At 36.4% G+C, this 25,845-nt stretch overlaps 1 protein-coding gene across 7 annotated transcripts in view; it reads left to right on the top strand.

Moving 5' to 3' along the window:
* The window catches only part of GPATCH8 (G-patch domain containing 8), a 118,901-nt gene that overhangs the window by 25,158 nt on the left and 67,898 nt on the right, over window positions 1-25,845 (top strand). For 2 of the 7 annotated variants that reach the window (XM_027625570.2, XM_027625573.2), the window contains exons 2-5: window positions 5,254-5,328; window positions 6,333-6,367; window positions 11,269-11,286; window positions 13,603-13,675. Coding sequence is in view for 1 of the 7 variants with exons in the window: in XM_027625568.2 (XP_027481369.1) it covers window positions 5,254-5,328; window positions 13,603-13,675 (148 nt within the window). In the remaining 6 variants the exon portion in view is untranslated. Of the gene's footprint in view, window positions 1-5,253; window positions 5,329-6,332; window positions 6,368-11,268; window positions 11,287-13,602; window positions 13,676-25,845 lie in introns of those variants that run through there. The other 5 variants (XM_027625569.2, XM_027625571.2, XM_027625568.2 and 2 more) reach the window with 4 other exon arrangements.

Here is a 25,845-nt window from a genome sequence, read left to right as displayed (position 1 = left end):
GCCAAAGGCAGACACAACCAACTGAGCCACCCAGGCACTCCAGTTTGTTTTATTTTAATTTAATAAATTATACAGTAATACTTTTATTTTTATTTATTTATTTATTTTTAAAGATTTTATTTATTTGACAGAGAGAGACACAACGAGAGAGGGAACACAAGCAGGGGGAGTGGGAGAGGGAGAAGCAGGCTTCCCGCGGAGCAGGGAGCCCGATGCGGGGCTCGATCCCAGGACCCTGGGATCATGACCTGAGCCGAAGGCAGCCGCTTAACGACTGAGCCACCCAGGCGCCCAATACTTTTATTTTTAAAGATTTTATTTATTCATTTTAGAGATAGAGGGCAGAGCAGAGGGAGAGGGACAAACACTCTGCACTGAGTGTAGGGCCTGATGCAGGGTTCAGTCCCACCACCCAGAGATCATCACCTGAGGCAAAAACAAGAGTCTGGATGTTCAACCAACTGAGCCACCCAGGCGCCCCTGACTTTTATTTTGATGTATAGTTCTATGAATTTTAACACATGTATAGATTCATGTAACCACCATTAAAACATCTTTACACAACAGATTTTAAATGTTTTTAATGCGGGCGCCTGGGTGGCTCAGATGGTTAAGCGTCTGCCTTTGGCTCAGGTCATGATCCCAGAGTCCTGGGATCGAGTCCTGCATCGCCTGCTTCTCCCTCTGCCTCTCTGTCTCTTATGAATAAATAAATAAAATCTTCAAAAAACATAAATGTTTTTACTGCTTAAATATTTTAAGGGGGGAGATGTAGAAATACTGGCTTTTTCTGTTCTTTTTCATTAAAAGAAATTATAATGAAGATACAGTGAAATTCACTCATGTTAGTGTTCAGTTCCTTGAATTTTAACAAAATATCATGTACCCACCAACACAATCATATATAGCTCCTGGCAGCCACTGATCGGTTTTCTTTTCTCAGGTTTTGCCTATTACAGAATGCCTGTAAATGGAATTATACAATAACTTTTTGAGTATGGCTTCTTTCACTTAGCATAACATATTTGAGATTCATCCATGTTATTGCTTGTATGAGTAGTTTGTTTCTTTTTATTGGTGAGTTCAGTGGTTCATTGCATGTACCATAGTATTTTATTTATTTTTTTAGAGATTTTATTTATTTATTGGACAGAGAGAGACACAGAGAGAGAGGGAACAGAAGCAGCGGGAGGAGAGGGAGAAGCAGGCTTCCCGCTGAGCAGGGAGCCCGATGTGGGGCTCGATCCCAGGACCCTGAGATCATGACCTGAGCTGAAGGCAGATGCTTAATGACTGAGCCACCCAGGCGCCCCTGCGTGTACCATAGTATTTTAATCTGTTTCCCAATTGAGGGACATTTGATTAGTTTCCAGACATTTACAAGACAGGATTTTGTATAAACATAAATTTTTCCTTTTACTTGGGTAAATACCTGGGGACAGTATTGATGGATTTTGTTAAATGTGTGTTTATTTATTTTTTTAAGATTTTATTAGAGAGAAACAGCAGGGGGAGGAGCAGAGGGGGAGGGAGAGGGAAAAGCAGACTCCTTGCTGAGTGTGGAGCCCATGGGGGCTTGGTCCCATGACCCTGAGATCCTGACCTGAGCCGAAACTAAGAGTCGAAACTAAGAGTTGGCTGCTTAACTGGGTGAGCTACCCAGGTGCTACCGTGTGTGTTTAATTTTTTTTTAATGTGTCACTCTGTCAAATAAATAAATCTTTAAAAAATTTTTTTATGGAGCACTTGGGTGGCTCAGTCGGTTAAGCATCTGCCTTCAGCTCGGGTCATGATCTCAGGGTCCTGGGATCAAGCCCCACATCGGGCTCCTTGCTCAGTGGGGAGCCTGCTTCTCCCTCCCCGTCTACCTTCTGCTCCCCCTGCTTGTACTCTTTCTCTCTTTGTCAAATAAATACATGAATAAAGTCTTTAAAAAAATTTTTTATAAGAAACTGCCAAACTTTTCTAAAATGGCTGTACCATTTTACATTCCCACCATCTGTGAGAGTTCCCAAGCAATTTCAGCAACACTTAATATTTTAAGTTTCTTTTTCTTTAAGCCATTTTAATAGATGTGTAGTGGTATCACCTTGTGGCTTTAGTTTGCATTTCCCTAATGATTAATGATGTTGAGTGTTTATTTACTGTGTGTCATCTTTGGTGAAATGGGTTTAAATCTTTTGCCTGCTTTAAAATTGGGTTTTCTTATTACTGTGTTTTGAAAGTTCTTTGTGTATTTTGGGTATACAAGTCCCTTATCAGGTATGAGAGTTGTGAATACTTTCTCCCACTCCAGTTTTTCAATTTTTTTTCTTTTACAGGTTGTGCTTTTGGCGGTGTAGTTTAAGAAACCTTTGTCTAGCCCAAGGTCACAGATTTTCTCCTATATATTTTCTTCTAGAAACTTTATAATTTTAGGTTTTACTTTTTTTAAAGATTTTATTTATTTATTTGACAGAGAGACAGCGAGAGCAGGAACACAGCAAAGGGAGTGGGAGAGGGAGAAGCAGGCTTCCCGCGGAGCAGGGAGCCCGATGTGGGGCTCGATCCCAGGACCCTGGGATCATGACCTGAGCCGAAGGCAGACGCTTAACGACTGAGCCACCCAGGCACCCCTTAGGTTTTACATTTAGGTTTGCAATATGTTTTGGGGTTTTTTTTTTTTTTTTACTATGGTGTGCAGTATGGGTTGAGGCTCATTTTTATTTTACATATGGATACTGTTCTAGCAGTATCTACAGTTCTAGCACCATTTGTTGAAAATACTATTATTTCTCTATGGAATTATCTTTGCACCTTTGTTGAAGATCAGTTAATAATAAAAGGATGGGTCTTTTTCTGGACTCAGACTGTGTTATTAATCCTGTTTTGTACTGTGTCTGATAGATCCAGAATTATTTGAAAACTTAGCTGGCTGTGTTTAGAAATTTGTTAAGCATCTCATTTGGAACTTGTTGTTTGTAATCTACAGATGAATTTTCTAAAATGCCTAAGTCTGGGGCACCTGGCTGGCTCATTTGGTAGAGCACGCAGCTCTTGATCTCAGGATTGTGAGTTTGAGTCCCACATTGGGTATAGAGATTAATTAAAAAATAAATAAAATCTTTAAATGATTTTAAGTCTACAGATGAAAGGATTTTGCTAATGATTCATTATCTATTTGGAAAATTTTGAGTGATTTTTTTTTTTTAAAGATTTTATTTATTCATTTGAGACACAGAGATACAGAGAGAGAGAGAGCATGAGCAGGGAGAGAGGCAGAGGGAGAAAGAGAAGCAGGCTTCCCACTGAGCCAGGAGCCCGATGTGGGGCTCGATCCCAGGACCCTGGGATCATGACCCGAGCTGAAGGCAGACGCTTAACCATCTGAGCCACCCAGGCGCCCCTTGAGTGATTTCTTATGCAGTAAGGATGAACTAGAATGGCTTTTCCTAGATAATCCATATTCTTTTTTGTAGAGTTACTTGGTAGTTCTCTCATAATATTTGCAAGTGTTTGTGCTTTTATTATATCATCTTTATAGTGATAAATTTGGGGGCAGTTCTCTTTTGATTTAAAACATGGTTGTCCTAAGTTACTCTAAAGTTACTTACAAAATAGTATCCAATTATTGTTGATAGGATGAGATTTTATCTTTAAATCATATAGAGCAGCTGTGGAGTGAAAGAATTACTAGATTTAGTGGGACATTCTATAATGTGAGGTTTTTTAGTTACTCTAAGTATTTGGATGTTTATTATTTGGGAATTTTGAAGCGCTTTGCAATTAATACCTTGTAAGTAACTGTTTCAAATCATTTAAATGTTGCTTTGTAAGTTAAAAGAAGAGTCAAGTATTAATTTTAAAGAGATTGTTGGACAGAATATTATAGATAAATCCTTTCAGGGTTTATAGCTATTTTTTTCATTTTTAGTATTTGTTGATGATTGCTTTTCCTCATTCTTGGAATGCCTGATCTTCAGTTTTTAGGATTTGCTTTTCTTCTTTGGAAAACCCGTTCCTCTTACTCCTTTCTTTTGGATAGACTCTACTGCACAATTTTTATTTTTATCATTTTTATTGTGATAAAATACAATATAAAAGTACCGTTTAAAGTATTTTAAAGTATACAGTTCAGTGGCATTAAGTACATTAACAATGTTGTATGACCATTATCACCACCACTAATTCCAGAATTTTTTTACCACTACCACACAATTTTAGCACCTAATTGTTCTCTTATGTTTAGCCACCATTATTTTTAGGGTTATAAAAGATAAGTAAGATTTAGTTTTGTTCGTAAGGACTTTATAGTCTGATGAGGGAAACAAGTAACCTAGTGTTAGTGATACAGTGTGGCAGATTATATGTTTTAGATCTGTATCGTTAAGTTTTATTTATTCAACTAAAATTTTACCTTGAAAAAGTAAAGTAACTTTTTGTTAAGTTAACATTCAAATTGTCCTGAATTAATGTAGGCTCTTTAGTCTTTTGGTTTAGGTCAACTCAGGACTCACAAATCATCATGCCCTCTTTTGTAACAAAAAGGGACCCAGAAAATTGGTATTCTGATTTAAAGCCAAATTATGAGCTCTTCTTTTCTAATGGAGCAGGGAGATCAGAGAAAAACCATGATTAGAGAGAACTTCCTAGTTGTCTGCACCTCTCCTCAGTTGAACTGTTTTGACTTATTCTAGTTGCAGGGACTGCTTGCTTGATTATAGTCAAATATGGCATTATACAGACATGTTTATCTCTCTTGGCAGATCATTTGAGGAATAGCTGTACTTGGAATAATATGTCAAGAGATTGTGTTTTCGAATTCCTTGAAACTTGGGAGTTAGCGCTTAATTTAAAGTTGAATGCTTTAGCAGTTTTGTTAAAAGCAGTGTTAACATTGGACAGTATTGTAATATAGGGTTTTTTTCTATTTATTTTCTTTAGTACAAGATTGTTTATGAAAACATGGATCTTTGTTTTTAAGATCCTGCAGTCTTCATAATGTAGTCTGTCTGAGAAGTTGTTGATAATCCCAAATGCTTTTGATAGTATTTTAGTTAGCAATTTCAGTGTTTGCTATAGGAAGAATTCATATTACTAGGCCTAGACTCCTCTAATAAATTATTTTTATAGATTTAGAAAAATCTGAATTTGTGGCATAGTTTGTCTACTGAAAAAGAATGAAAAGTTGAAAATAATCCCTAGTTTAATTAGATTACTAATAATTTTGGCATTTATTACTTTTGAAAAATAACTGTAGTCTTGTTTTTTCAGGGTAATCACTTTGATCAGTATGAAGAAGGACATTTGGAAATTGAACAAGCATCACTTGACAAGCCTATAGAATCGGTAAGATGATCAATGCTTAATTTTGGGTCATAGTTAGTTAGGTAGTGTTCGTGTGACACTTGATGTGAATGAATTTAAACTTAATTTACAGTACAATTTAGAGCTTTTTTTTTTGCATGCCCTACAATAATCAAATAGAGTTTGGGATGTAATCTAATATTTATATTTTGGGAAATCAGTCTGAAAAATCTAGAAACAAGTTAGAATTTGATGGAAAAATATCATTTTGGCCCATACTGATATTCTGTTAAAGATAGCAAGTTAAAGTTAAAGTTTAGTGTTTTTGTAAATTGAATAAAGGAGTAAAATGTATTTTGATCCTTTAAAAGCTTCACCTTTCTTGGGCAATGCAATCACATGTGAAATGTTCCATTATTAATAGTTAAGGACTAATATATTTACCAGACACTTGTGAAAAATGACAAATTTGGTAGCTTAAGTAGATGTCTGGTTTTTGTGAAAAACTGATTCTTTCTCTTTACGTGGCTTAGTTTTGGATATTGATATAAGTAATAGAAGAAGGAGATTTATTTTTCTGACGTAATTTTTTTTTAAATCTTAATTTTTAAACATTATTTTCATTTTGAAAAGCCCTTTATTTTTAAATTACACAGTTAATTGTTAAAATGTCTAAACTTGTCAGTATTGTCAGTATTTAATATTTGTGCGTAAGTGTACATATCTTAATAAGGGTTTCAGTGAGTTATTGGTAAACTTGAGTGAAAATGATCAAAGAGGAAATCTTAATCTTTATAGCAGTCAAGACATCTCCCCTCTCCTTTTAAGAAACACTAGCTTTTTTCCTCCTCCCTCAGGAAAATAAGGCAGTATAGAGAGAACAGATATTTTAACTCTAGTTTTTATTTCCAAAACTGTAACATAGTAAAGGATCAACATATATTTATGTTCCTAATTAGGTTGGTGTTGTGTGTGTGTTTGTGTGTGTGTTTAGATGTTTACGGAAATTTACACAACTTGGGGTGTTCGACATTTTTCTTCCACAGCAGTTGGCCCATATTAGCTAAGCAGCCATGATCTGGTTTGTATTGCACGGTCTGCCTTTTTTTAATTTCTTCTCTAGGGTTTCTTTCTCCCCCACCTCCCCTTCTTATTTCTGTTCTTCTGGTCCAGTGAACACTGCATATAGTACCTTCTGTCTTAATGTGCTGGCATGATGCTAGACTTAGGCATGGCAGTAATTGATGACGCATGTGATAATGCTGCAGAGGGAGAATTCATATCTGATATTGTGCTGAAAGCCCAGTCTTGTGTTTTGATTTGAGGATAAAATGCCAAGTCCACATTGCTAAGTTAAAAATCACTGAAGTTTGTGCTTTGTTCCATATCATCTTGGGAATTATCACAAGGCAGAATTTTACAATGAAGTGTGTAAGCTAGCTAGATTAGTATTTTGTACTTGAAAAATAATTTAATTTTTCCATTTTATTTAAATGTTCTTTGGGTCGTAGTTTAAGAACAGATAACTATCAGAAGCAAGACCCAAGTACCATATCTACAAGGTACATGGCTAATATTCTTAAATAAGCTATAATTCTGTGTGTACTCTGACTCAACAGTTGTAGGAAATTTAATTAGACTAAATTTGCAGCTTAGTATTCATTATTACTATATTCAATAAAGATTTTTTTAAAAACTCTAATATTTAACATTTCTAAAGCATTTTACGGCCACATTTTAAAGTTTTTGGAAAATTCCTTCCTTTGGTGTTTGAGGTGTTAATGCTGTTTTTCCTCTCACACTGTCCAGGATTTTTTCCAGCATATGTCATAGGAAGAATTCTATCAGAAGACAGTCTGACTGAGTAATCCTTGTTGAGTAATCTGAGAGAGTAGGAGTGGAATTGATATATGCTCTGTTTATTGAATAGTGTTATCTTCTCCACTTAAAATAATGAATGGTATCGTAATCAGACTGGATATTTATTTTTTTTATAAATAAGTGTATGTTCAGAGATACATATTAATATTATACTTATAATGAAAATTTACTCCTGAAACAAATAAATAAATAAATATTGATGTGGTAGTTTAGGTAGTAGGAAGAGGAGCTTCATAGTCTGCATTGTGTTAGATAGAAGTGGGGACACACAACAGGAGGGATTTTATTTCTCTTACCAAATCACTTGGGGACAAATTGAAAGTTTTTAAAGAAAGGTTTTAAAGAAACTTTTGCTAAAACAATTGGCATGGAAGTTGGTACTGTGGTATCAATTCCCCTCTTCCCCTCCTCCCCCCAAAAGGAAGTGCCCTGTTGCCTAAGGAATGCCCACCAAATAAATATATTTTAGTTACATGGCTGGCTGGCTATATTGAACTCTCTTGTTCTTAGGGGGAAATGGCATTGCTTCTCACACAGAGTCTCTGCTGAATTAAAATCTTTCTCTGCAGCAATATCTATTGAGAGGTGCTGACTGTTTTGCTACAGCATGCAACTCAAAAGTGGCTGGAAATATGCAGCTTTGGGAGTCTACAGATCATTGCAGGAGCTAAAGGTCTAGTCATTTTTTTTTTTTTAAAACAAAGGTAATCTGCAGCAGCTGGTAACCGTGGAAGTCTCTGCACAGGTTTGTGCCAAGAAATATGCCTGTGTGAAGGGTTATTGTGAGTATAGGATTAAGGTCCTTTCCTTTGGTAATAGGGTAAATTTGTTGCAAACTGGCAAGATGGGGAATGAAATACAAAGACTCAATAATGCATTATGCTTTTAGTAAACTTCTGAAGCCTAGATTTGTTAGTTTGATGATACAGGTATTTCCCTTTCAATCAGGAAGTGTGGAAAACACCTCAAAATCCAGCATTTATAAAGTATTTCATAATCTTTGTTAAAAAGTTTTATTTCCCCTGCTTTATTTCAACCAACCAGGTATCTTTCAATGAAATTTTTGGTCAGGAATAAAACTTTGTTCTAAGAAAATTATGAAAGAATTGCCAGACAACTTGATTATCTGGATTCAGAGAAGATGGAAAGTATTAATGTTTTTTACCTTTATTACAAAAAAACTTTTTAGGACTTGAATTTTAAGTTACTGCTTAGTGATTTTTTAAGTCCCAGCCATTATAATTATATGCTCTACTTTCTTAATAAGGATAAAATACTTAGAAAACAAAACTTAATCTAAAGCTATAGCTCAGTCTAGAGTTCCAAGAACTGGTTGGTGTGATTTAGGATATATGGTTTTTTATGACCTTCGTCATCGATATGAGAAATGAGATGGGGGCATGATTGTAAGCTGTACAGAAACAAAATACCTGCATCATAGTAAAATACGTTGTCACAGTTGCAGTTGGAAGTAAAACTACCATCAGCCATTAGTTGGTCTTTGTTTTACCTAATAAAAATCCCGTCTTTATAGTTCTTAGGTTGACAGAACAGTTTTAAAAACTTAATGTAAGTTTTCAAACTCCAGTTGCTGATGTTTACTTTGCTCATGTAGGGATTTAGAAGTATATGTATAATTGAGTTTTGTCATGTTGCATATCTGTTTAGATCTGTGGACTCCACTAGTTCCAAACTGTAACTATAAGACTGCTGATTTGACATTTAGCAGTGACCATATGTGGACTGCACTATAAATAATGTGCTTCTTGGAGCTGAATGGTGTAGCATTACTATATGGCTTTTCTCTCTGGTCTTCATTGTGTCATCTGTAGTGAGCTATAGATTTTTTGTTTCGGGAATTTTTACAACTTGTTGTTTGCATGGGTTCACCTAGTAGCATTTGGTTTTTGCTTATAGAGTCTTTTAATACACAATCAGCAAAGCTTACAATCCACTCAAGAGACTTACTGTTTTTGTCACTGTTGAAAATGGGCTAAATGGTGTAAATTGAATGTGGCTGTCAACTAAAAGAAAATTGAGTGTGGAGTTAATATTCGTCCAGTCACTGACATAATTGTAGTATAGTTTTCTCTTGAGACATGATATTCTATTTCCTGCTATAAAAACTGGAATCAGCCTCTTATAATAAAGTAAAATTTTCTCTGTGTTTTGGCAGGGTCCCATTATACAGATTGGTGGTGCTGTTGCCAAAATGGTCATTGTTACTGTGATGGAATATAGCTTTATGGAGTAGAGAAAATTTCTTGGGAAAAGTTTCTACTTGGTAGTTAATAAATACAAGTGTTGAGGAATGGCTGAAACAATAATGAGGTTTTTTTGTTGTTTTTGTTTTTTCTGGTATTGTGTTTCAGCATGTTGATAGTTTATAATACTTAACATTTCTTGCTTTCAGAGATCTTCCCATTTAAAAATTATATTCTCCTTTCTTACACATATAATAGAAGGGAACAAAGGGTAAAAATATAACATTTTAGTTATATATTTAACTTTAGAAATAGAAAAGAAAAAAGGCCAACTGAGGTAATAGGTGTAAAAAAGTTTGGGTTTTCAGTTCAGTTTCATGGTTTGACCAGAATTAAGAAATTCATGCCTAACCAAAGAAAATTCCACACTGCCACCATTTTGGTCTTGCGCACAGAGAGGAACAAATAGCTTGTGGGAACTCTATGAATTAAGTGGAAAACCAGTTTTTTGGCCTGCCTCCCTTGGGCAAATGTCAGTTGCTTTATCAGTTAATTTAAAATTAGTATTTGCCTTGGGGTGCCTGGCTGGCTCAGTTGATAGAACATACACGTCTTGATCTTGGGGTCATAAGCTTGAGCCCCACATTAGGGGTAGATTTTACTTAAATAGATGGGTAGAATTTTCCTGCAGTTCTTCCATGTGCATTTAATTTATAAACAGACTGTCATTGTCATGCCCCTTTGTTGGTTAAAAACCAGTGTTAAAAAAGAAAATTTTCTATTAATTTTGGTTCTATGACATTATAATTAAACCTCAAATCACATACTTTAATTTAAAATAAAAACGAAAGATTTTTTAGTCACTACTGTAGTGACTGAAATAGTAAAATGTTACTACTTTAGAAGTAAATTTAGTGCTCATTGCCCTTGTTATGTCTAGATTACCTGTTTGGGCTTTAAATTACTCACTCCAATTTATTGTTATAAATAACATCCATGGGAATAATTAGCAAAATCACAACTCCAGATAGAAGAGATTATTATTTTCACACGTTTACGAGTGAGTCCCTTGTTCTTTCACGGTGAATGTTCAATGAACATTTTGATCATTTCAGAGATAGCAAGTCTGCTTTGTTCTACTTTGTTATGAGGTATTTTGGTGCGTCTTCCTTGTGTTATCCATCATCCCTAAGCCTATTGGATTTTTGACAAGTGTTTATAAAACTTTTTTTCTTTTTTTGGTAGGAAAAGGGACCATACTGAATACTAGCCCTTTCTGCAGAGTCACAGAGCTGCCTTTTTTCCTCCAAAAGCAGGTAGTCTGGAATGATAGGAAAGGTCCAGATTTTCTGTATTAGTCATTCACTTAATCTAGGAGATTGGTAAGGGGAAGAGGTTCTGGGAGAGGTATGTTCATTCTTTCTGTTGCCTTTGTTATAATCATAAGGACATAGAGTGGCATGGTAATAATTTTAATATAGACCCTGACATTTCGTTCCTTATTCATACTTAGGAATATAAATTTGATTAAAGAACAGTTTCACCTAAAGTTTGAGAAATGCCACTATCATTTTGTATCAATAGCTTTTTTTTTTTTTGAGGTGACAGCCATCTTGAGTGGTTTTGTAAAAGTGGTGCTAATGTGTATAATCCTAAAGTTTTCTTTTTTCTTCCTCTCCCTTTAACATTTGCTTTTCCTTTCACTGTTGTCAGTCACAACACGCTGCTCTTGAATCTCTCAGCTGGTCTTGACTCGTGAATTTACTTATGCTTTCACTCTTCTTTAATAAATACATTAATTGCAAGCAGTGAATTGAAAACAAGACAAAAAAAAAAACGACCATTAGTGATTGGACAGTTTCTTACTTTGTGTTACATTTAACTGTTCTTTTGACAGCCCAGTTTTTAAAGCCAGGTTCGTATGGAAATGCTTTCACTCCACTTGCACTGCTTTTGGAAATAGCATACTGCTTCATCTGTCTGTTTATTTTAGTGCATTCATAATATAACACAGTCAGCATAATGTCTCATCTCCACTTAGCCAAAGATTGAGTTTTCTTAAATAAAAAAAGGGGCAGCAATTTTTGTCAGCATGGTTTTTAATACCCTAAATCTCTGTGCCAAGTATAGTTATAACAGCTTATTAAAAGATTAAACAATAATTTAGTCAACTACATAATCTTAGAGTCATTCTGCTATCCTTGTCCTTTTCATAGTTACTCACTTGTAGGAGTTATGATATAAAATAAGGATTTTATGTGCAGATAAGTTTCTATAGTAAAATAAAGTTCTCTTCTTCATTTTTTGCTAACGTCACTTATATTAAGACTTTATTTTTTTTAAGTTTTTGTGATGTCTAGTAATATGGAAGTCATCACCTGGGATTACACATAACCATGGCATTTTCAAATTCTTTTAGTTTCTGGCAAAAAATAATTCCTAGTGACCTTTTGTACACCATATTGATTTTGTATCTATATGTTTAAAATAATAGTATCTTGTTTTAGAAACAAAATTTCTTCCTCCTTTTTTTTGAAACTAATTTTCCATTATTGTTTGCCTCTTTTTTTGTTATTAAAAAAGTACCCTGATCTTGGGGCACCTGGGTGGCTCAGCTGTTAAGCTTCTGCCTTCAGCTCAGGTCATGATCCCAGGGTCCTAGGATCGAGCCCCGCAGGGGGCTCCCTGCTCCGCAGGAGGCCTGCTTCTCCCTCTCCCACTCCCCCTGCTTATGTGTTCCCTCTCTCGCTATGTCTCTGTCAAATAAATAAAATCTTAAAAAAAAAAAAATACCCTGATCTCTCCCCGCCGACCTGATCATTGAAATAATCATTTGCTCAGCCGAGTTTTCCCGTTTTCACTTTGCATGTCATAAACTTGTGGAAGGAAATTGTTCCCCCCTCCCCACTTAAACAGAACATTGGGGAGGCTTAATCTTCCTCTTCTAATTTACTGTCTGAAAAGAAAACTAAAATAATTTTTTTCTTCTATAATTCTGAAGAGTATTTTATCCTTGAATATGGAGCTAGAAGATAAAAAGCAGTTTAACAGGAGATATTTGATTTTAAATCAACAATTTATGGCTTTAGCTTTATAGATTGATTCAGGAAATAGATTATTTTCAAATGATGTTATCAGGTTAGTAATGTAAATTACATTTTAATACATAGAGAACACTTTGTTATTTTAAAATGTTTCCCTTTCGATGAGTTTAGCAGCATTTTATCTGATGTAGTTAATGGTTATTTTAGTTTTGTCTACATACTTCACAATATTTGTAAAAAGCAAACAGGACAAAGGTATGCAGAGGTTTCTAAGATCTTGAACCCTTACACAGAAGCTGACATTAATTGTTGTTTCTGGTGCATTTTCATACAATTTACATTGAAATACCTTTTCTGATATGCTCCTAGGAAGATGAGACATTATGTATATTGGTTTTTTCCCCCTACATGCACTAATGGTTCTTTACTGTTAACTTATTGCTAGGCCTGTTTCATTCTAACATTTTAGCATTTTTGTTAGATTACATGTTGAAATGCATCACTCAGTCTGTGCTTGAGCTCATTTTATTTTTCTGTTTAATCAATTTAATTTCTTGTTTTACTAACCTCACTGTTTTTTCAGTTTAATATTGGCTGCATGCTAGTTAAATATTTATATATTTTATATATATATATATATATTAAAAAAACCAATCAAGTCTAGCCTGGATTTTGCTCTGATTGTGTTTTCATTTCTAGTGGTGGGGCAGTCTTACACTTACAACTTACTTTGTATCATGAAAGCCTGACACATAAACAAAATAAGTAAACACAGTGTAGATTTTCTTTAAAAAAAAAATCTTAAAGTGGTGCTGTCTAGGTGGTGGATATGATTGTATAAGTACCTTGATTTTATGCTTTTTAATGTTAGTTTTAAACTTCATAAATGTATTCTTCCCCTTTTCCCCTTCCCTTTTTTCTCCTTTTTAAAGTGTTATATACAAAAGTTGCCCAGCACACCATCAGAAAGGACCCTTACCCCTATGTTCTTCCCATATAAAATACTGGCCAGCATTTCTTTTTACATTAATGCCCCTTTTGTTGGGCACATTTACCCTATTATTAGCATCTTTTTGCATGCATATATGTAGAATTATCTCTTGCTCATCACCTGTTTAAATGTCACTAGGAAGGGAAGAATATATTATTGGAATATTTTTGGTTTGTCTCTCTGTTCTGTCTGTCAGGATAATATTGGACATCGCTTACTCCAGAAACATGGGTGGAAGCTGGGCCAGGGATTGGGAAAATCTCTTCAGGGTAAGTTTTTTAAATGTACAAAAAGAAAGAAAGAAAGAAAACAATGTTTTTGATTTGATCTTATGCCTGAATATATATATATATATATTTTTTTTTTTTTTAAGTGTTTGGGCTTTTTCCCCTGCCTTTTCTCCCCTAGAACAGTCTATATTTTTCCTATAACTGTATTTTAAGTTACTGTTAAGCTAATAGTTTGCAGGAGTAAGCTGCTGTGTCATGAATACTTTCAGGTCAAACATTGTGTATATATGGCTCCACTGGTTTTAAATTTTTCTGCTGGGGGTTATGGGTGGGTGGAGTAAAAAGAACACATAGTCTCAGAGTGTGCTTTCTTTGTGTCATTTAGTGATGTTGTATTGTGGCTTCAGTATTATAAAGGGAGCCATTCAACAGCAGAATTTAATTTTTGCCTTTCCAAATTCTCCCTGAAGCTGGTGATTGCCCTGGTTCTTTTTCTCTGCAGTCAGAATCCATGTAGTAGTAGAGAGAATTAACCCACACAAAACAAAAAATGGAAGCAGCAGTTTGTTTCCTGTGGTTCTCTGAGCAGAGGTCCATTTCTCAGGTTCAGATCAGGCTCTGGAAAATATTTGGCTTAAAGTTTCCATTGCATTTAATTTTTCTTTTAATTATAGTAATCATTTGGATAAAAACAAAATACTAACATTTCTGCTTTTGAGTTCTTGTTAGTTGGAAACCAACTCCATTCACTTTTTAGCTCCCTCATGTTCACGAGCTACTGTTTATTCTTCACAGATATGAACACTACCTCAGAAATGATGGGAATCATTGCACTTCCACTTCTGGTCATGAGGGGGTCTCATTGTATAAAGGGATCTTTGGGGAGAGGTGTGCTTTTATTGACTGATTCTTTGAATTTTGAAAATAGATTTTCACAATTTGAATGGGAAGTCTAATCAGTTCAAATGTGTGTTAAGGGGCACAGGACAGAGCATAAAGCAGGACATTCTAGTCTTTAAAATCTTTGCTTTTTTTTTTTTTGTCAGATTTTATTTGGGAGAGAGCAGGGGTGGGAAGAGTAGAGGGAGAGGGAGAAGCAGACCCCATCCTGAGCGTGGAGCCTGATGAGGATCTCGATCTCATGACCCTGAGATCATGACCTGAGTTGAAACCAACAGTCGGATGCTCAACTTACTAAGCCACCCAGGCACCCCAAAAACCTTTGCTTTTTAAATTATAATTCTACAAGTTCTAGTCAAATTAGTATTTATTACTAAGCACTAATTTATTTTGGGGGGAGATAGAAAGATTTGATTACCATTAAACTTGTTTTCTCAGTGGCACAAGAACTCATTGCATTTGATACAAAGAATATAATTAAGAGCAAATCTGTTTGAATCCCAGAATTTTTCATTTCTAAGCGTCAGAGACTTTCAAGTACACCTAGCAGAGGTAAAGAGAAAGAGTGAGAGAGAGTGAATAAAGGAGAGGTACTTGAATACTCACTTATTTTTCTGTGATAGAAAATTTTATTTTTTACTTTAAGAAAAGGGGCGCCTGGGTGGCTCAGTCAGTTGGGTGTCTACCTTCCGCTCGGGTCGTGATCCCACGATCCTTGGATGGGGCCCCACATCAGGCTCCCTGCTCAGTGGGGAACCTGCTTCTCCTTCTCCCTCTGCCATTACCCCTGCTTTTGCTCTCTGGCTCTCTGTATCAAATAAATAAATAAAATCTTAAAAAAAGAAGAATAGTCTAGAATTTTGGTTGTGTTTTGAACTTTGAGTTCCTTGAAAAGAGGAGGTTTTATTCATATTTTAACTCCCATCTCCATGGTTGCAGGCATATAAGTCCATTATTCATCTAAATTACAAGGGGAATTTGAAGCCCATCTCTTTTTTCTTCTTTTTAATTGCGGTAAAAAACACATAAAATTACCATCTTAACCTTTTTTTCCCCATCTTAGCCATTTTATTATTATTATTATTTAAGATTTTATTTATTTGAGAGAGAGAGACAGTGAGAGAGGGAACACAAGCAGGGGGAGGGGGAGAGGGAGAAGCAGGCTTCTCGCTGAGTGGGGAGCCTGATGTGGGGCTCAATCCCAAGACCCTGGGATCACGACCTGAGCCGAAGGCCGACGCTTGACGACTGAGCCCCACCCAGGCGCCCCACCATTTTATTTTTATTTTTATTTTTATTTTATTTTTTTTTTTTAAGATTTTATTTATTTGAGAGAGAGAATGAGAGACAGAGAGCACGAGAGGGAGGAGGGTGAGAAGGAGAAGCAGACTCTCTGCTGAGCAGGGAGCCCGATGTGGGACTCGATCCCGGGACTCCAGGATCATGACCTGAGCCGAAGGCAGTCGCTTAACCAACTGAGCCACCCAGGCGCCCTATTTTTATTTTTTAAAAGATTTTATTTATTTATTTGAGAGGGAGAAAGCACGTGAGCGAGCAAGAGTATAAGAGCAGGGGGAGGGAGAAGCAGACTCCCCGCCTAGCAGGGAGCCCAATGCAAGCCGGATCCCAGGACCCTGAGATCATGACCTGAGCCAAAGGCAGCCACTTAACCAAATGAGCCACCCAGGCACCCCTCATCTTAAACATTTTAAAGTATACGGTTCAGTAGTGTTCACTAAATTCACAATAATTGTGCAAAGCCCATCTGTTTTGAATGGCTGGTTCAGTATCTTTACCCTTGAGAAGAATGGAATCTTATTCTATTACCAACATTAAAGGCTGTTTAATTGTCTTGTAAATGGATCTTTAATTTTTTAGTGTTAGATTCAACAGTGTGCGTACTTCTCTTGCATAGTTGTTTCTATAATACCCACATGATCTGACCTAGAATGTAACCACATTTATGGCATGTTGAGGTAATTCATGACAGATTTTTTTTTTAAAGATTTTATTTATTTATTAGAGAGAGAATGAGAGATAGAGAGCACGAGAGGGAAGAGGGTCAGAGGGAGAAGCAGACTCCCTGCTGAGCAGGGAGCCTGATGCGGGACTCGATCCCGGGACTCCAGGATCATGACCTGAACCGAAGGCAGTCTCTTAACCGACTGAGCCACCCAGGTGCCCCCATGACAGATTTTTTTTCATTGTACCAAACCTTTGCTACAGATAACCACTGAAGAAAGCCCTGTCAATCTAGTGAAAATGGTAATGCCTTTTTAGTATTGCCTAGACTAGGCACTGCATGTAATTTCCGGGCTCACAGCTTTGTAAATTGTCAGTTCTCCTTTTTAATCTTTAACATAACCATCCACTAAAATTTAAACCTGATCTCTTCAGGATATTTTGTTAACATTTAAAATTTATTTCAACCAGGGGCGCCTGGGTGGCTCATTTGGTTAAGTGTCTGGCTTTGGCTCAGGTCATGATCCCAGGGTCCTGAGATGGAGCCCTACTCTGGTTCCCTGCTCAGCAGGGAGTCTGCTTCTCCCTCTTCCCCTGCCCCTCCACCCTATTCCTTCTCTCTCTCTTTCTCTCTCTCAAATAAATAAAATCTTTTAAAAAAATAAAAATTATGTATTATTCACCCAAGGTTTATACAAAGAGTGTCAGGCCTTGGAGGCTACAGTGCAAATATCTTGTCACTGGATAGATTAGGGAATAGGGTATGCTGACTCTAAAATGAGATTTTCTGGCAGGATAGAAAAATTATACTTTATAAATTGGGTTTATTTTTGTACTTGAATTTCCTTTATTCTTACCATTTTTTTCCTCCCTTAGTATTAAGATACTTGAGAAGTTTATTTTTTTTAAATTTTATTTATTTATTTGACAGAGAGCTAGCAAGAGCAGGAACACAAGCAGGGGTAGTAGGAGAGGGAGAAGCAGGCCTCCCGGCGAGCAGGGAGCCCAATATGGGGCTCAATCCCAGGACCCTGGGATCATGACCTGAGCCGAAGGCAGACGCTTAATGACTGAGCCCAGGCCCCCAGGATATTTCAGAAGTTAAAAAAGAACTCTTATTGTGTGTGGCAGATAAGTGATTGCTAGTATTTAAAAAAAAGACTTGTAGAACAGATATGTTGACAGGGTGTCTGAAGGGAAAAATACAGAGAAAGGCCTGTTGATGAGAAATATTATGGACAATTGCTTATTATAGAGGCAGAGGATGTATTTAATTTGGAATAAAGCAACAATGAATGATAGTTGTATTTTTTGGCAGTTGGACTAGATTTGTTTCTTGAAATTGTTTTATAACCATCTGGCAGCTTTAAAATGGAATGCAGCTCAAAATCTTTATTTTGCTGTGAAATGTTTAGTCGGTAGATATAGTCCAGAAATGGGGTACCTAAACTTCCTTTGTTAAATTGTCTAGGTGCTTTTTGATGATTTGGCTGATTTTTTTTTTTTTTTTTTTAATCACAAGCAAAAGTTCAGCCCCTGAGAAAAATGGATGGGGTGTGATAATTGTTTCATATCTCACCCTGTCTAGGAGGTTCAATCAGTAATAGACAACCAACACATATTTACTGAGCTAATAATGCATTCTAGCTATACTGGCTGTAAATAGCATAAGCAAAGGACAAAGTAGGTAAGAAATTGTTCCTGTTCCCCAAGTCTTGCTCTTTTAAACTACTGTAGATCTTTGAAGGTTTCTTGAGTTTTATACTTTTATGTACTCTTTCCATGCTTAGAATTAAGTATGTGATCAATCTGAATATTTAACTGACAAATCACTCCCAAGTTCCTTGAGGTAGGGAATCTTGTGTAGTTTTGTGTAAAAGTACTTTGTGTAAGATGTGAAGGCAGTGTGAGCAACATTTTGAAATATAAGATCTAGGTTTGAGTTTGGCTCTGCCACTTTAAGTAAAAGGGACAAGTTACCATCACTGAGTTATTTTTGCAGTCCAGTAAATGGGAATTAAAATCTTCACTCATTTATTCACAGTGATTGGGTGAAGTAAACTAATAAAAATGGTGAAATCACTTTATAAAAATTATAAAATGCTATGTAAATGCTGATTGCTATTAACACCTCTATAGTATATATTTAGATGTTTTAACTGAATTGGAGATAAGCCATCTGTAGGTCTTTTCTCTTCCTTTTTTTTACGGTTTTATTTATTTATTAGACAGAGAGAGACACAGCGAGAGAGGGAATACAACCAAGGGGTGTGGGAGAGGGAGAAGTAGGCTTCCCACAGAGCAGGGAGCCGATGCGGGGCTCGCTCCTAGGATCCTGGGATCATGACCTGAGCTGAAGGCAGATGCTCAACGACTGAGCCACCCAGACGCCCCTTAAGACTTTATTTTTAAGTAATCTGTACACCCATCATGGGGCTCAAACTCACAGCCTGAAATCAAGAGTCACACACCCATTGATTGAGCCAGGTGCCCCCCTGTCTTTAGGTCTTAATCAGAAACCTAAATATCATTAATAAAAAAAAATAGAGAAGCACTGTCTTGCTAGTCTGTAATTTTACAGTATAGTAGCTATAATGTGCTCAATATGTGCTAGATAATTTACTTCTGGATCTGTATTTTTAATGCTGTGTGCATTTTATAGTCTCTAAGCCCCTAATTTTGGTGTCTGTTTCACTAATTCTGAGGTCATTAGTTATTGCCACTTCTGAGCCTAATTTACAAAATCTAAGAAGAGCCCCAATCACTAAACGGTGGCATTGGGAAAACTGGATAGCCACTCAGAAAAAAGAAGTTGGATCCTCATTGTGCTACCTTACCCTGACATATATTCCAGATGGATAAACTATTTAAATGTTAAAAAAAGAAAGAAACCATAAGATCATTAGGATGTGCACTGGGATAATTATTATTTTTATTTTATTTATTTTTAAAGATTTTATTTATTTGACAGAGAGCACAAGTGGGGAGGGAGAGAGGCAGAGGGAGAGGGAGAAGCAGACTCCCCGCTGAATAGGGATTCCAACGTGGGACTCAGTCCCAGGACCCCGGAATCATGACCTGAGTTGAAGGCAGACATTTAACTGACTTAGCCACCCAGGTGCCCCGATAATTATTATTTTAAAAATATATTGGTTAAGCGGCTGCCTTCGCCTCGGGTCATGATCCCAGGGTCCTGGGATGGAGCCCTACATCAGGCTCCTTGCTCAGTGGGGAGCCTGCTTCTCCCTCTGCCTGCCCCTCCCCCTGCTTGTGCTCTCTCTCTTTGACAAATAAATAAAATTTTGGAAAAAAAACTAAAATAATGTTGGAGGGACACCTGTTTGGCTCAGTCGGTAGAGCATGCGACTCTTTTTTTTTTTTTTTTTTAAAGATTTTATTTATTTATTTGAGAGAGAGAAATAGAGAGCACAAGCGGGTCAGAGGGAGAAGCAGACTCCCTGCTGAGCAGGGATTCCGATGTGGGACTCGATCCCGGGACTCCAGGATCATGACCTGAGCCGAAGGCAGTCGCTTAACCAACTGAGCCACCCAGGTGCCCAGCATGCGACTCTTGATCTTGGGATCATGAGTTCAAGCCCCAAGTTGAGCATAGAGCTTACTTTAAAAAAAAAAATAATGTTGGAACAAGGAAGTTTTTAAGTATAGATGAGATCTGTCACATTCAGGGTGGCATGGCTGTAGACCTTTTCTAAGTGTAACCCCAAACCCAGAAGCCATTAAAAAAAGGATACATTTTACTATATTTCATTTTAAAAAAAAACAAACTGGGGGAAATATTTGCAATATCTCATTATAGACAAAGGACAAATTTCCTTCATGTATTTATCTGTTACATGAAAGACTTATAGCCTAAAGAGGAAAGGGGAAATGATATGAACATTGTTTATAGAAAAGTAATGCAAATGATCTTTAAGTGTATGAAAATACTCTCACTTCTTTTCATAAGAGAAATACGCATTTTAAAAACCACAAGATACAATATTTCACTTTTGCATTGGAAAGGTTAAAGATAATTAGCCTGGTCGTATTTTGGGAAAACACGTATTTACATCATAACCAATAAGAATAAAAATTGGTAAACCACTGCAGAGAACAACCTGAATTACCTAAAGATTAAAATACATGTATCCTCAGGTGCCTGGATGGCTCAGTCCGTTGGGCATCTGGCTCTTGATTTCAGCTCGGGTTGTGATCTCGGGGTCATGGGATCAGCCCTGTGTTGGGCTCCACCCTCAGCGGGAAGTCGGCTTGGAGCTCTCTGTCTCCCGCTCCCTCTGCCCCTCCCCCCTCAAATAAATAAATCTTTAAAAATAAAATGCATCTATCCTTGGGGTCAGCAATCCTAATTTTCTGTTCTTCACTTAAAACTCTTTGAAATGCACAAAATAATGTATGATCAAGGTTATTATATCATGTTATTTTGTGATAACAAAAGATTGGAAACAGTTCATATTTCATTGATTCCAAGACATTTTTTTCATATTTTAATAAAGGGAAACTTAAATGCATCTTGTTAATGGCATTATGGTTATAATTGGCAACTCTTAAATTTCTTTTGGGCATATAAAATAATTGTGTTTTGTGGTTAATGGCATTTTGTATTTGAAAAAATAGAATACTAAAATGGTATAAAGGGAAACCATGCTGCTTTAAAAGGATTGAAGTAGTTTAGTATGTATTTGTTATATGTAGAACAATTTCCAAGGTACAATAAGTAGAAAGGAATGTATAGAACAGTGTGTGGTATATATTAAACTACCATTTGTGTTATATTGCATACATAGATATACACACAGTCATATATATACATATATATATATATATATATATATATATATATATATACTGATAGATACACATCTCCTGCTTAAAATCAGTATTTTGTTCCCCGAAATCAGACCACCTACCTGTGTGAAGACCTTAGATACCTTACTTAGGTATCTATTTACTATTATTTAAAATGAGTTACCTGTCAATCCCAAAACCCCCAGCCAATTTTCAAGATACAGCTATTTGTGAATTTTTTAAGAAATTGCCAGGGGGACGCCTGGGTGGGCTCAGTCATTAAGTGGCTGCCTTCGGCTCAGGTCATGATTCCAGGGTCCTGGGATGGAGCCCCGCATCGGGCTCCCTGCTCAGCAGGGAGCTGCTCTGCCTGCCGCTCCCTCTGCTTGTGCTCCCTCTGCCTGCTGCTCCCTCTGCTTGTGCGCACTCTCTCTCTCTCTGTCTCTCTCTCTCTGACAAATATATAAAAATATATAAAAATATTATTTAAAAATAAATATATAAAAATAACAAATATATAAATGTATATTTTAAAAATTTAAAAAATTGCTAGGACATTGCCTAAACATTTCTTCCTTATTGCCAGATAATTAATATGGTTGTGTAGTAACATGTCTGTCCCGTTTATAGATACTTAAGAAGCTTTCCAAAGTTCTAGTGTATGTGGAATGTATTTCCAGATTTCTGCATATCTTTTTCTTAAAAATGCTGAATTAGGTTTTTGAGAATGAAATATAAACATTTTACTATCTAAAATCATTGGCTGAATAATATCGTGTTGAGAGTCATGAACTGAGGCACTCTACTATGAAGCCTTAAACAGGTACATTCTGTGAGGTATACCTGTATATTTATGTTTGTATTTTCTTGACTATGCAGAGAAAACTCCTTGTAAAGGCAGACTCTGAAGGGAAACTGAGTTGCTTTTTATTGTATTCTTTTAAAATTTGATGTGATATACTTACATTGCTATTTAAAAATATAAAAGTTGGGGCACCTGGGTAGCTCGGTCGGTTAAGTGTCCTACCCTTGAGCTCAGGTCTTGATCTCAGAGTTGTGAGTTCAAGCCCCACGTTGGGCTGCGCTCTGGGCATGGAGCCTACTTTAAAAAAATCTCTATATAGGGGCACCTGGGTGGCTGTCGTTAAGCGTCTGCCTTCGGCTCAGGTCATGATCCCAGGGTCCTGGGATCGAGCCCTGCATCGGGCTCCCTGCTCAGCGGGAAGCCTGCTTCTCCTTCTCCCACTCTCCCTGCTTGTGTTCCTGCTCTTGCTATCTCTCTCTCTCTGTCAAATAAATAAATAAAAAATCTTTTAAAAAAATATAGAGAGAAAATTATTTTGAAAAAGAGTAGGCAAAATTAGAGCAGAGTAGTAAAGTAGGGTGTGTTTTTTGTTTTTAGGTATATGTCGCTTCCCTCATCCCTGCTCTAGTTTCATTTAGCAAATAAATGGTGAATATAGTTGGGTAGGGCCTGCATTAGCTAGTAATAGCAGTGTTCTTACATTTTATGATTGAAGGAAAACTAGACTTAGATTCAATACAACAGAATAGAAATATGTAGTGTTACATTTTAGACTTTACTGGGGCCTTGGTCAGTTAATCAACTGACAGTTGATCAACTGATCAGTCAGTTAAGCATCGACTCTTGATTTCAGCTAAGGTCATGATCTCAGGGTTGTTAGATCGAGCCTAGTGTTGGGCTCTGTGCTGGGCGTGGAGCCTGCTTAAGATTCTTCCCCCCACCCCCTCCCTTTAAAAAAGAAAAAAGGAAAAAATAGACTTTATTGTTAAACTAGAATGTTGATCTTTAAAACTTCACTGACTTCCTAAGAAAAATAATTCTTTGGCTGAGAAAAATAAGTTTTCCCTTTTTTTTGTTTCCTTTTTTTTTTTTTTTTAATTTTTTTTTTAAGCAATCTCTATACTCAACATGGGGCTCGAACTCACAACCCCAAGATCAGGGGTGCTCTACTGACTGAGCCAGCCAGGTGTCCCAATAAGCTTTCCTTTAATATTATAATGACGTAGATAAATTTTGTGGATAGGGTCTTTGTAAAATCTAAGTTGTTGTCCTTTTATATTAGTTTCCCTTTGAAATTTATTTTTCTTTTTGAAAAGGAAATTACACTTAGTACATTTCGTGTACATTGATTTAGAATCTAAATGTTTTGTATGTTCCACTTAATGAAATAGTATAATCATTTCATAAATGAAGGAACAGTTTTGGAAAGGTCATATAGCTACTGAGTCTCTGCCGTTCAAGTATAAGCATAACTTTGAAATCAATGTTCCTATATGTATATCTTTGCTCTTCTCAGAAAACGTTGATAACTGGAAATAAGAGTAGTTGGGGGAAGACAGCCATGTAGCTCCCCCAGCACGAAGGTATGGATTGTCAGAAGGGCTTAGTTATTTATACTTGAAGCTGGTCTAGGTGAAGGAGCCTGTAGTTGAATTATCTCTTTTCCCTGCTCATTAAATGATCTTTGCAGTCTTTTTTTTTTTTTTTTAAGATTTTATTTATTTGACAGAGAGAGACCCAGCGAGAGAGGGAACACATGCAGGGGGAGTGGGAGAGGGAGAAGCAGGCTTTCCGCCAAGCAGGGAGCCTGATGTGGGGCTCGATCCCAGGACCCTGGGCCCATGACCTGAGCCAAAGGCAGACGCTTAATGACTGGGCCACCCAGGCGCCCCTGATCTTTGCAGTCTTTACACAGTTGCCAATGGCAAGCATAATTTTAGTATTCGTGTATCAAATTTGGTAAAGTACAGATTCTGTAAAACCTGTGACCTTCTGAATGGGATTTCGTTAATATGAAGAAGAGGAAGCCCATTTAGTAAATAACATTAGAATTAGCAGTCTGCAGTAAGAGGTCTGGGCTTTAGGGCTAGACTTAAAAAGGGAGAGGGATTGGGGGAGAGGAGAAGGGGAAATAGTGAACTTAAATTCTGTATGGACTACGTTTCTCAGTATAGAGATCATCACATTTAAAAGATACATCAAAAGACATTAAATATATGTTAAGTTTGTGGCAAAATAACCAGAAAAGATGCGGCCAATTTTTCAAATGAAATTTGGAACAATTAAATATAGAAAGCTAAAAAATATAAATAAATAAATATAGAAAGCTATTTTTTTAAGTGAATCTGGGTAAACTTATTATTTATTTATCTTTTTAAAAGATTTTGTTAAGTAATCTCTGTACTTAACCTGGGCTTTTAAACTCACAACCCTGAGACCAAGAGTCATATGCTCTTCTGACTCAGCCAGCCAGCACCCCCCCTTTTTTTTAACTAAGAAAAGAGAGTGAACTAGTTACAGAAGCAGATTGGACTTTATCAAGGTAGATTACTTTTAAGGAGACACTGGTGAAGAATTACATGGAGTTATTTGCACATTTATTGAATATTTACTGTGTTCAAGAGACCATTATAAAGAGTGTATATAATATTGTAAGATACTGCCCTTACTCATAGAGTTTGCTATTCATTTTAGGAGTTAAGGGGGAAAATCTTAGCGTAAATGCTGTAAGTCCTCAGAAGAAGGAATGACTAGGTAAAACTTCACAGTGAAGTCTTGAGGAGGGAGGAATGGATATTACCAAAGACAGAAGATACTGATGTATACAAATAGGTGATTACTCCATGGCTGGCTGGAGTGGGGAATGCCCATATAGACCTTTCATATGGTTTTTATTTATTTTTCATTTCTTTTTTTTAAAAAATTTATTTAAATTCAGTTAGTTAACATGTAGTGTATCATTAGTTTCAGAGGTAGAGTTCAGTTATTCATCAGTTGCATGTAACACCCAGTGCTCATTAGATCACATGCCCTCCTTAATGCCCATCACCCACTTACCCCATCCCCCCACACACCTTTCATATTATTTTTAGAAGAACCTCTCCAAATATTTTTTTGATGTTGAACCTTAATATATGAAAGGTGGGGTGGGGGTCGGTGAATGACACAGTTGTTTTGGTTGAAGCAAAGTTTTAGGTTTCCAAGAGCAGTTTGGAAGCCATAAGTAGAAGGCAGTGATGGGAAACTGGTTTGAATAGGCACAAACCAGATACTTATTGAGTGTTTACTATGTGCTAAGCACTTAACAAATTATTTAATTCTTATAAGTCTGTGAGATAATTGCTGTTTTTATTTTGCAGAAGAAACTGAGGCTTAGAGAAGCTTAGTAAGCTGCCCAAGAATAAGCAACCAGTAAATGACAGTATCAGAATTCAAACCTTGGTTTTTTGCATTTCAAAACTATGCTTTTACCTATCCACACTGATGCAGAAGGTTTTAATACTGTTCCAATTTAGAACTTTATTTTGTAAGCCAAAGGCAGTTTTTGATCGGAGAGACTTTTATAGGAAAAAGAGATATGAAAGATAATTTTATCTAAAATTCATTTTACAGATGGAGAAATTGAGGTTTAGGGTTTCAGAATGTCTTTGTGATAGTGCTGAAACCCAGCTCCAAATTCTCTGATTTGTGATCTATTCTTCTTTCCAATACACCAAACCAGGACATTTTTGGTAGA

This window comes from Zalophus californianus, chromosome 16, assembly GCF_009762305.2.
Source record: "Zalophus californianus isolate mZalCal1 chromosome 16, mZalCal1.pri.v2, whole genome shotgun sequence".
In the NCBI taxonomy this organism is placed as follows: domain Eukaryota; kingdom Metazoa; phylum Chordata; class Mammalia; order Carnivora; family Otariidae; genus Zalophus; species Zalophus californianus.
This window is presented reverse-complemented; position numbering and strand designations above follow the sequence as displayed.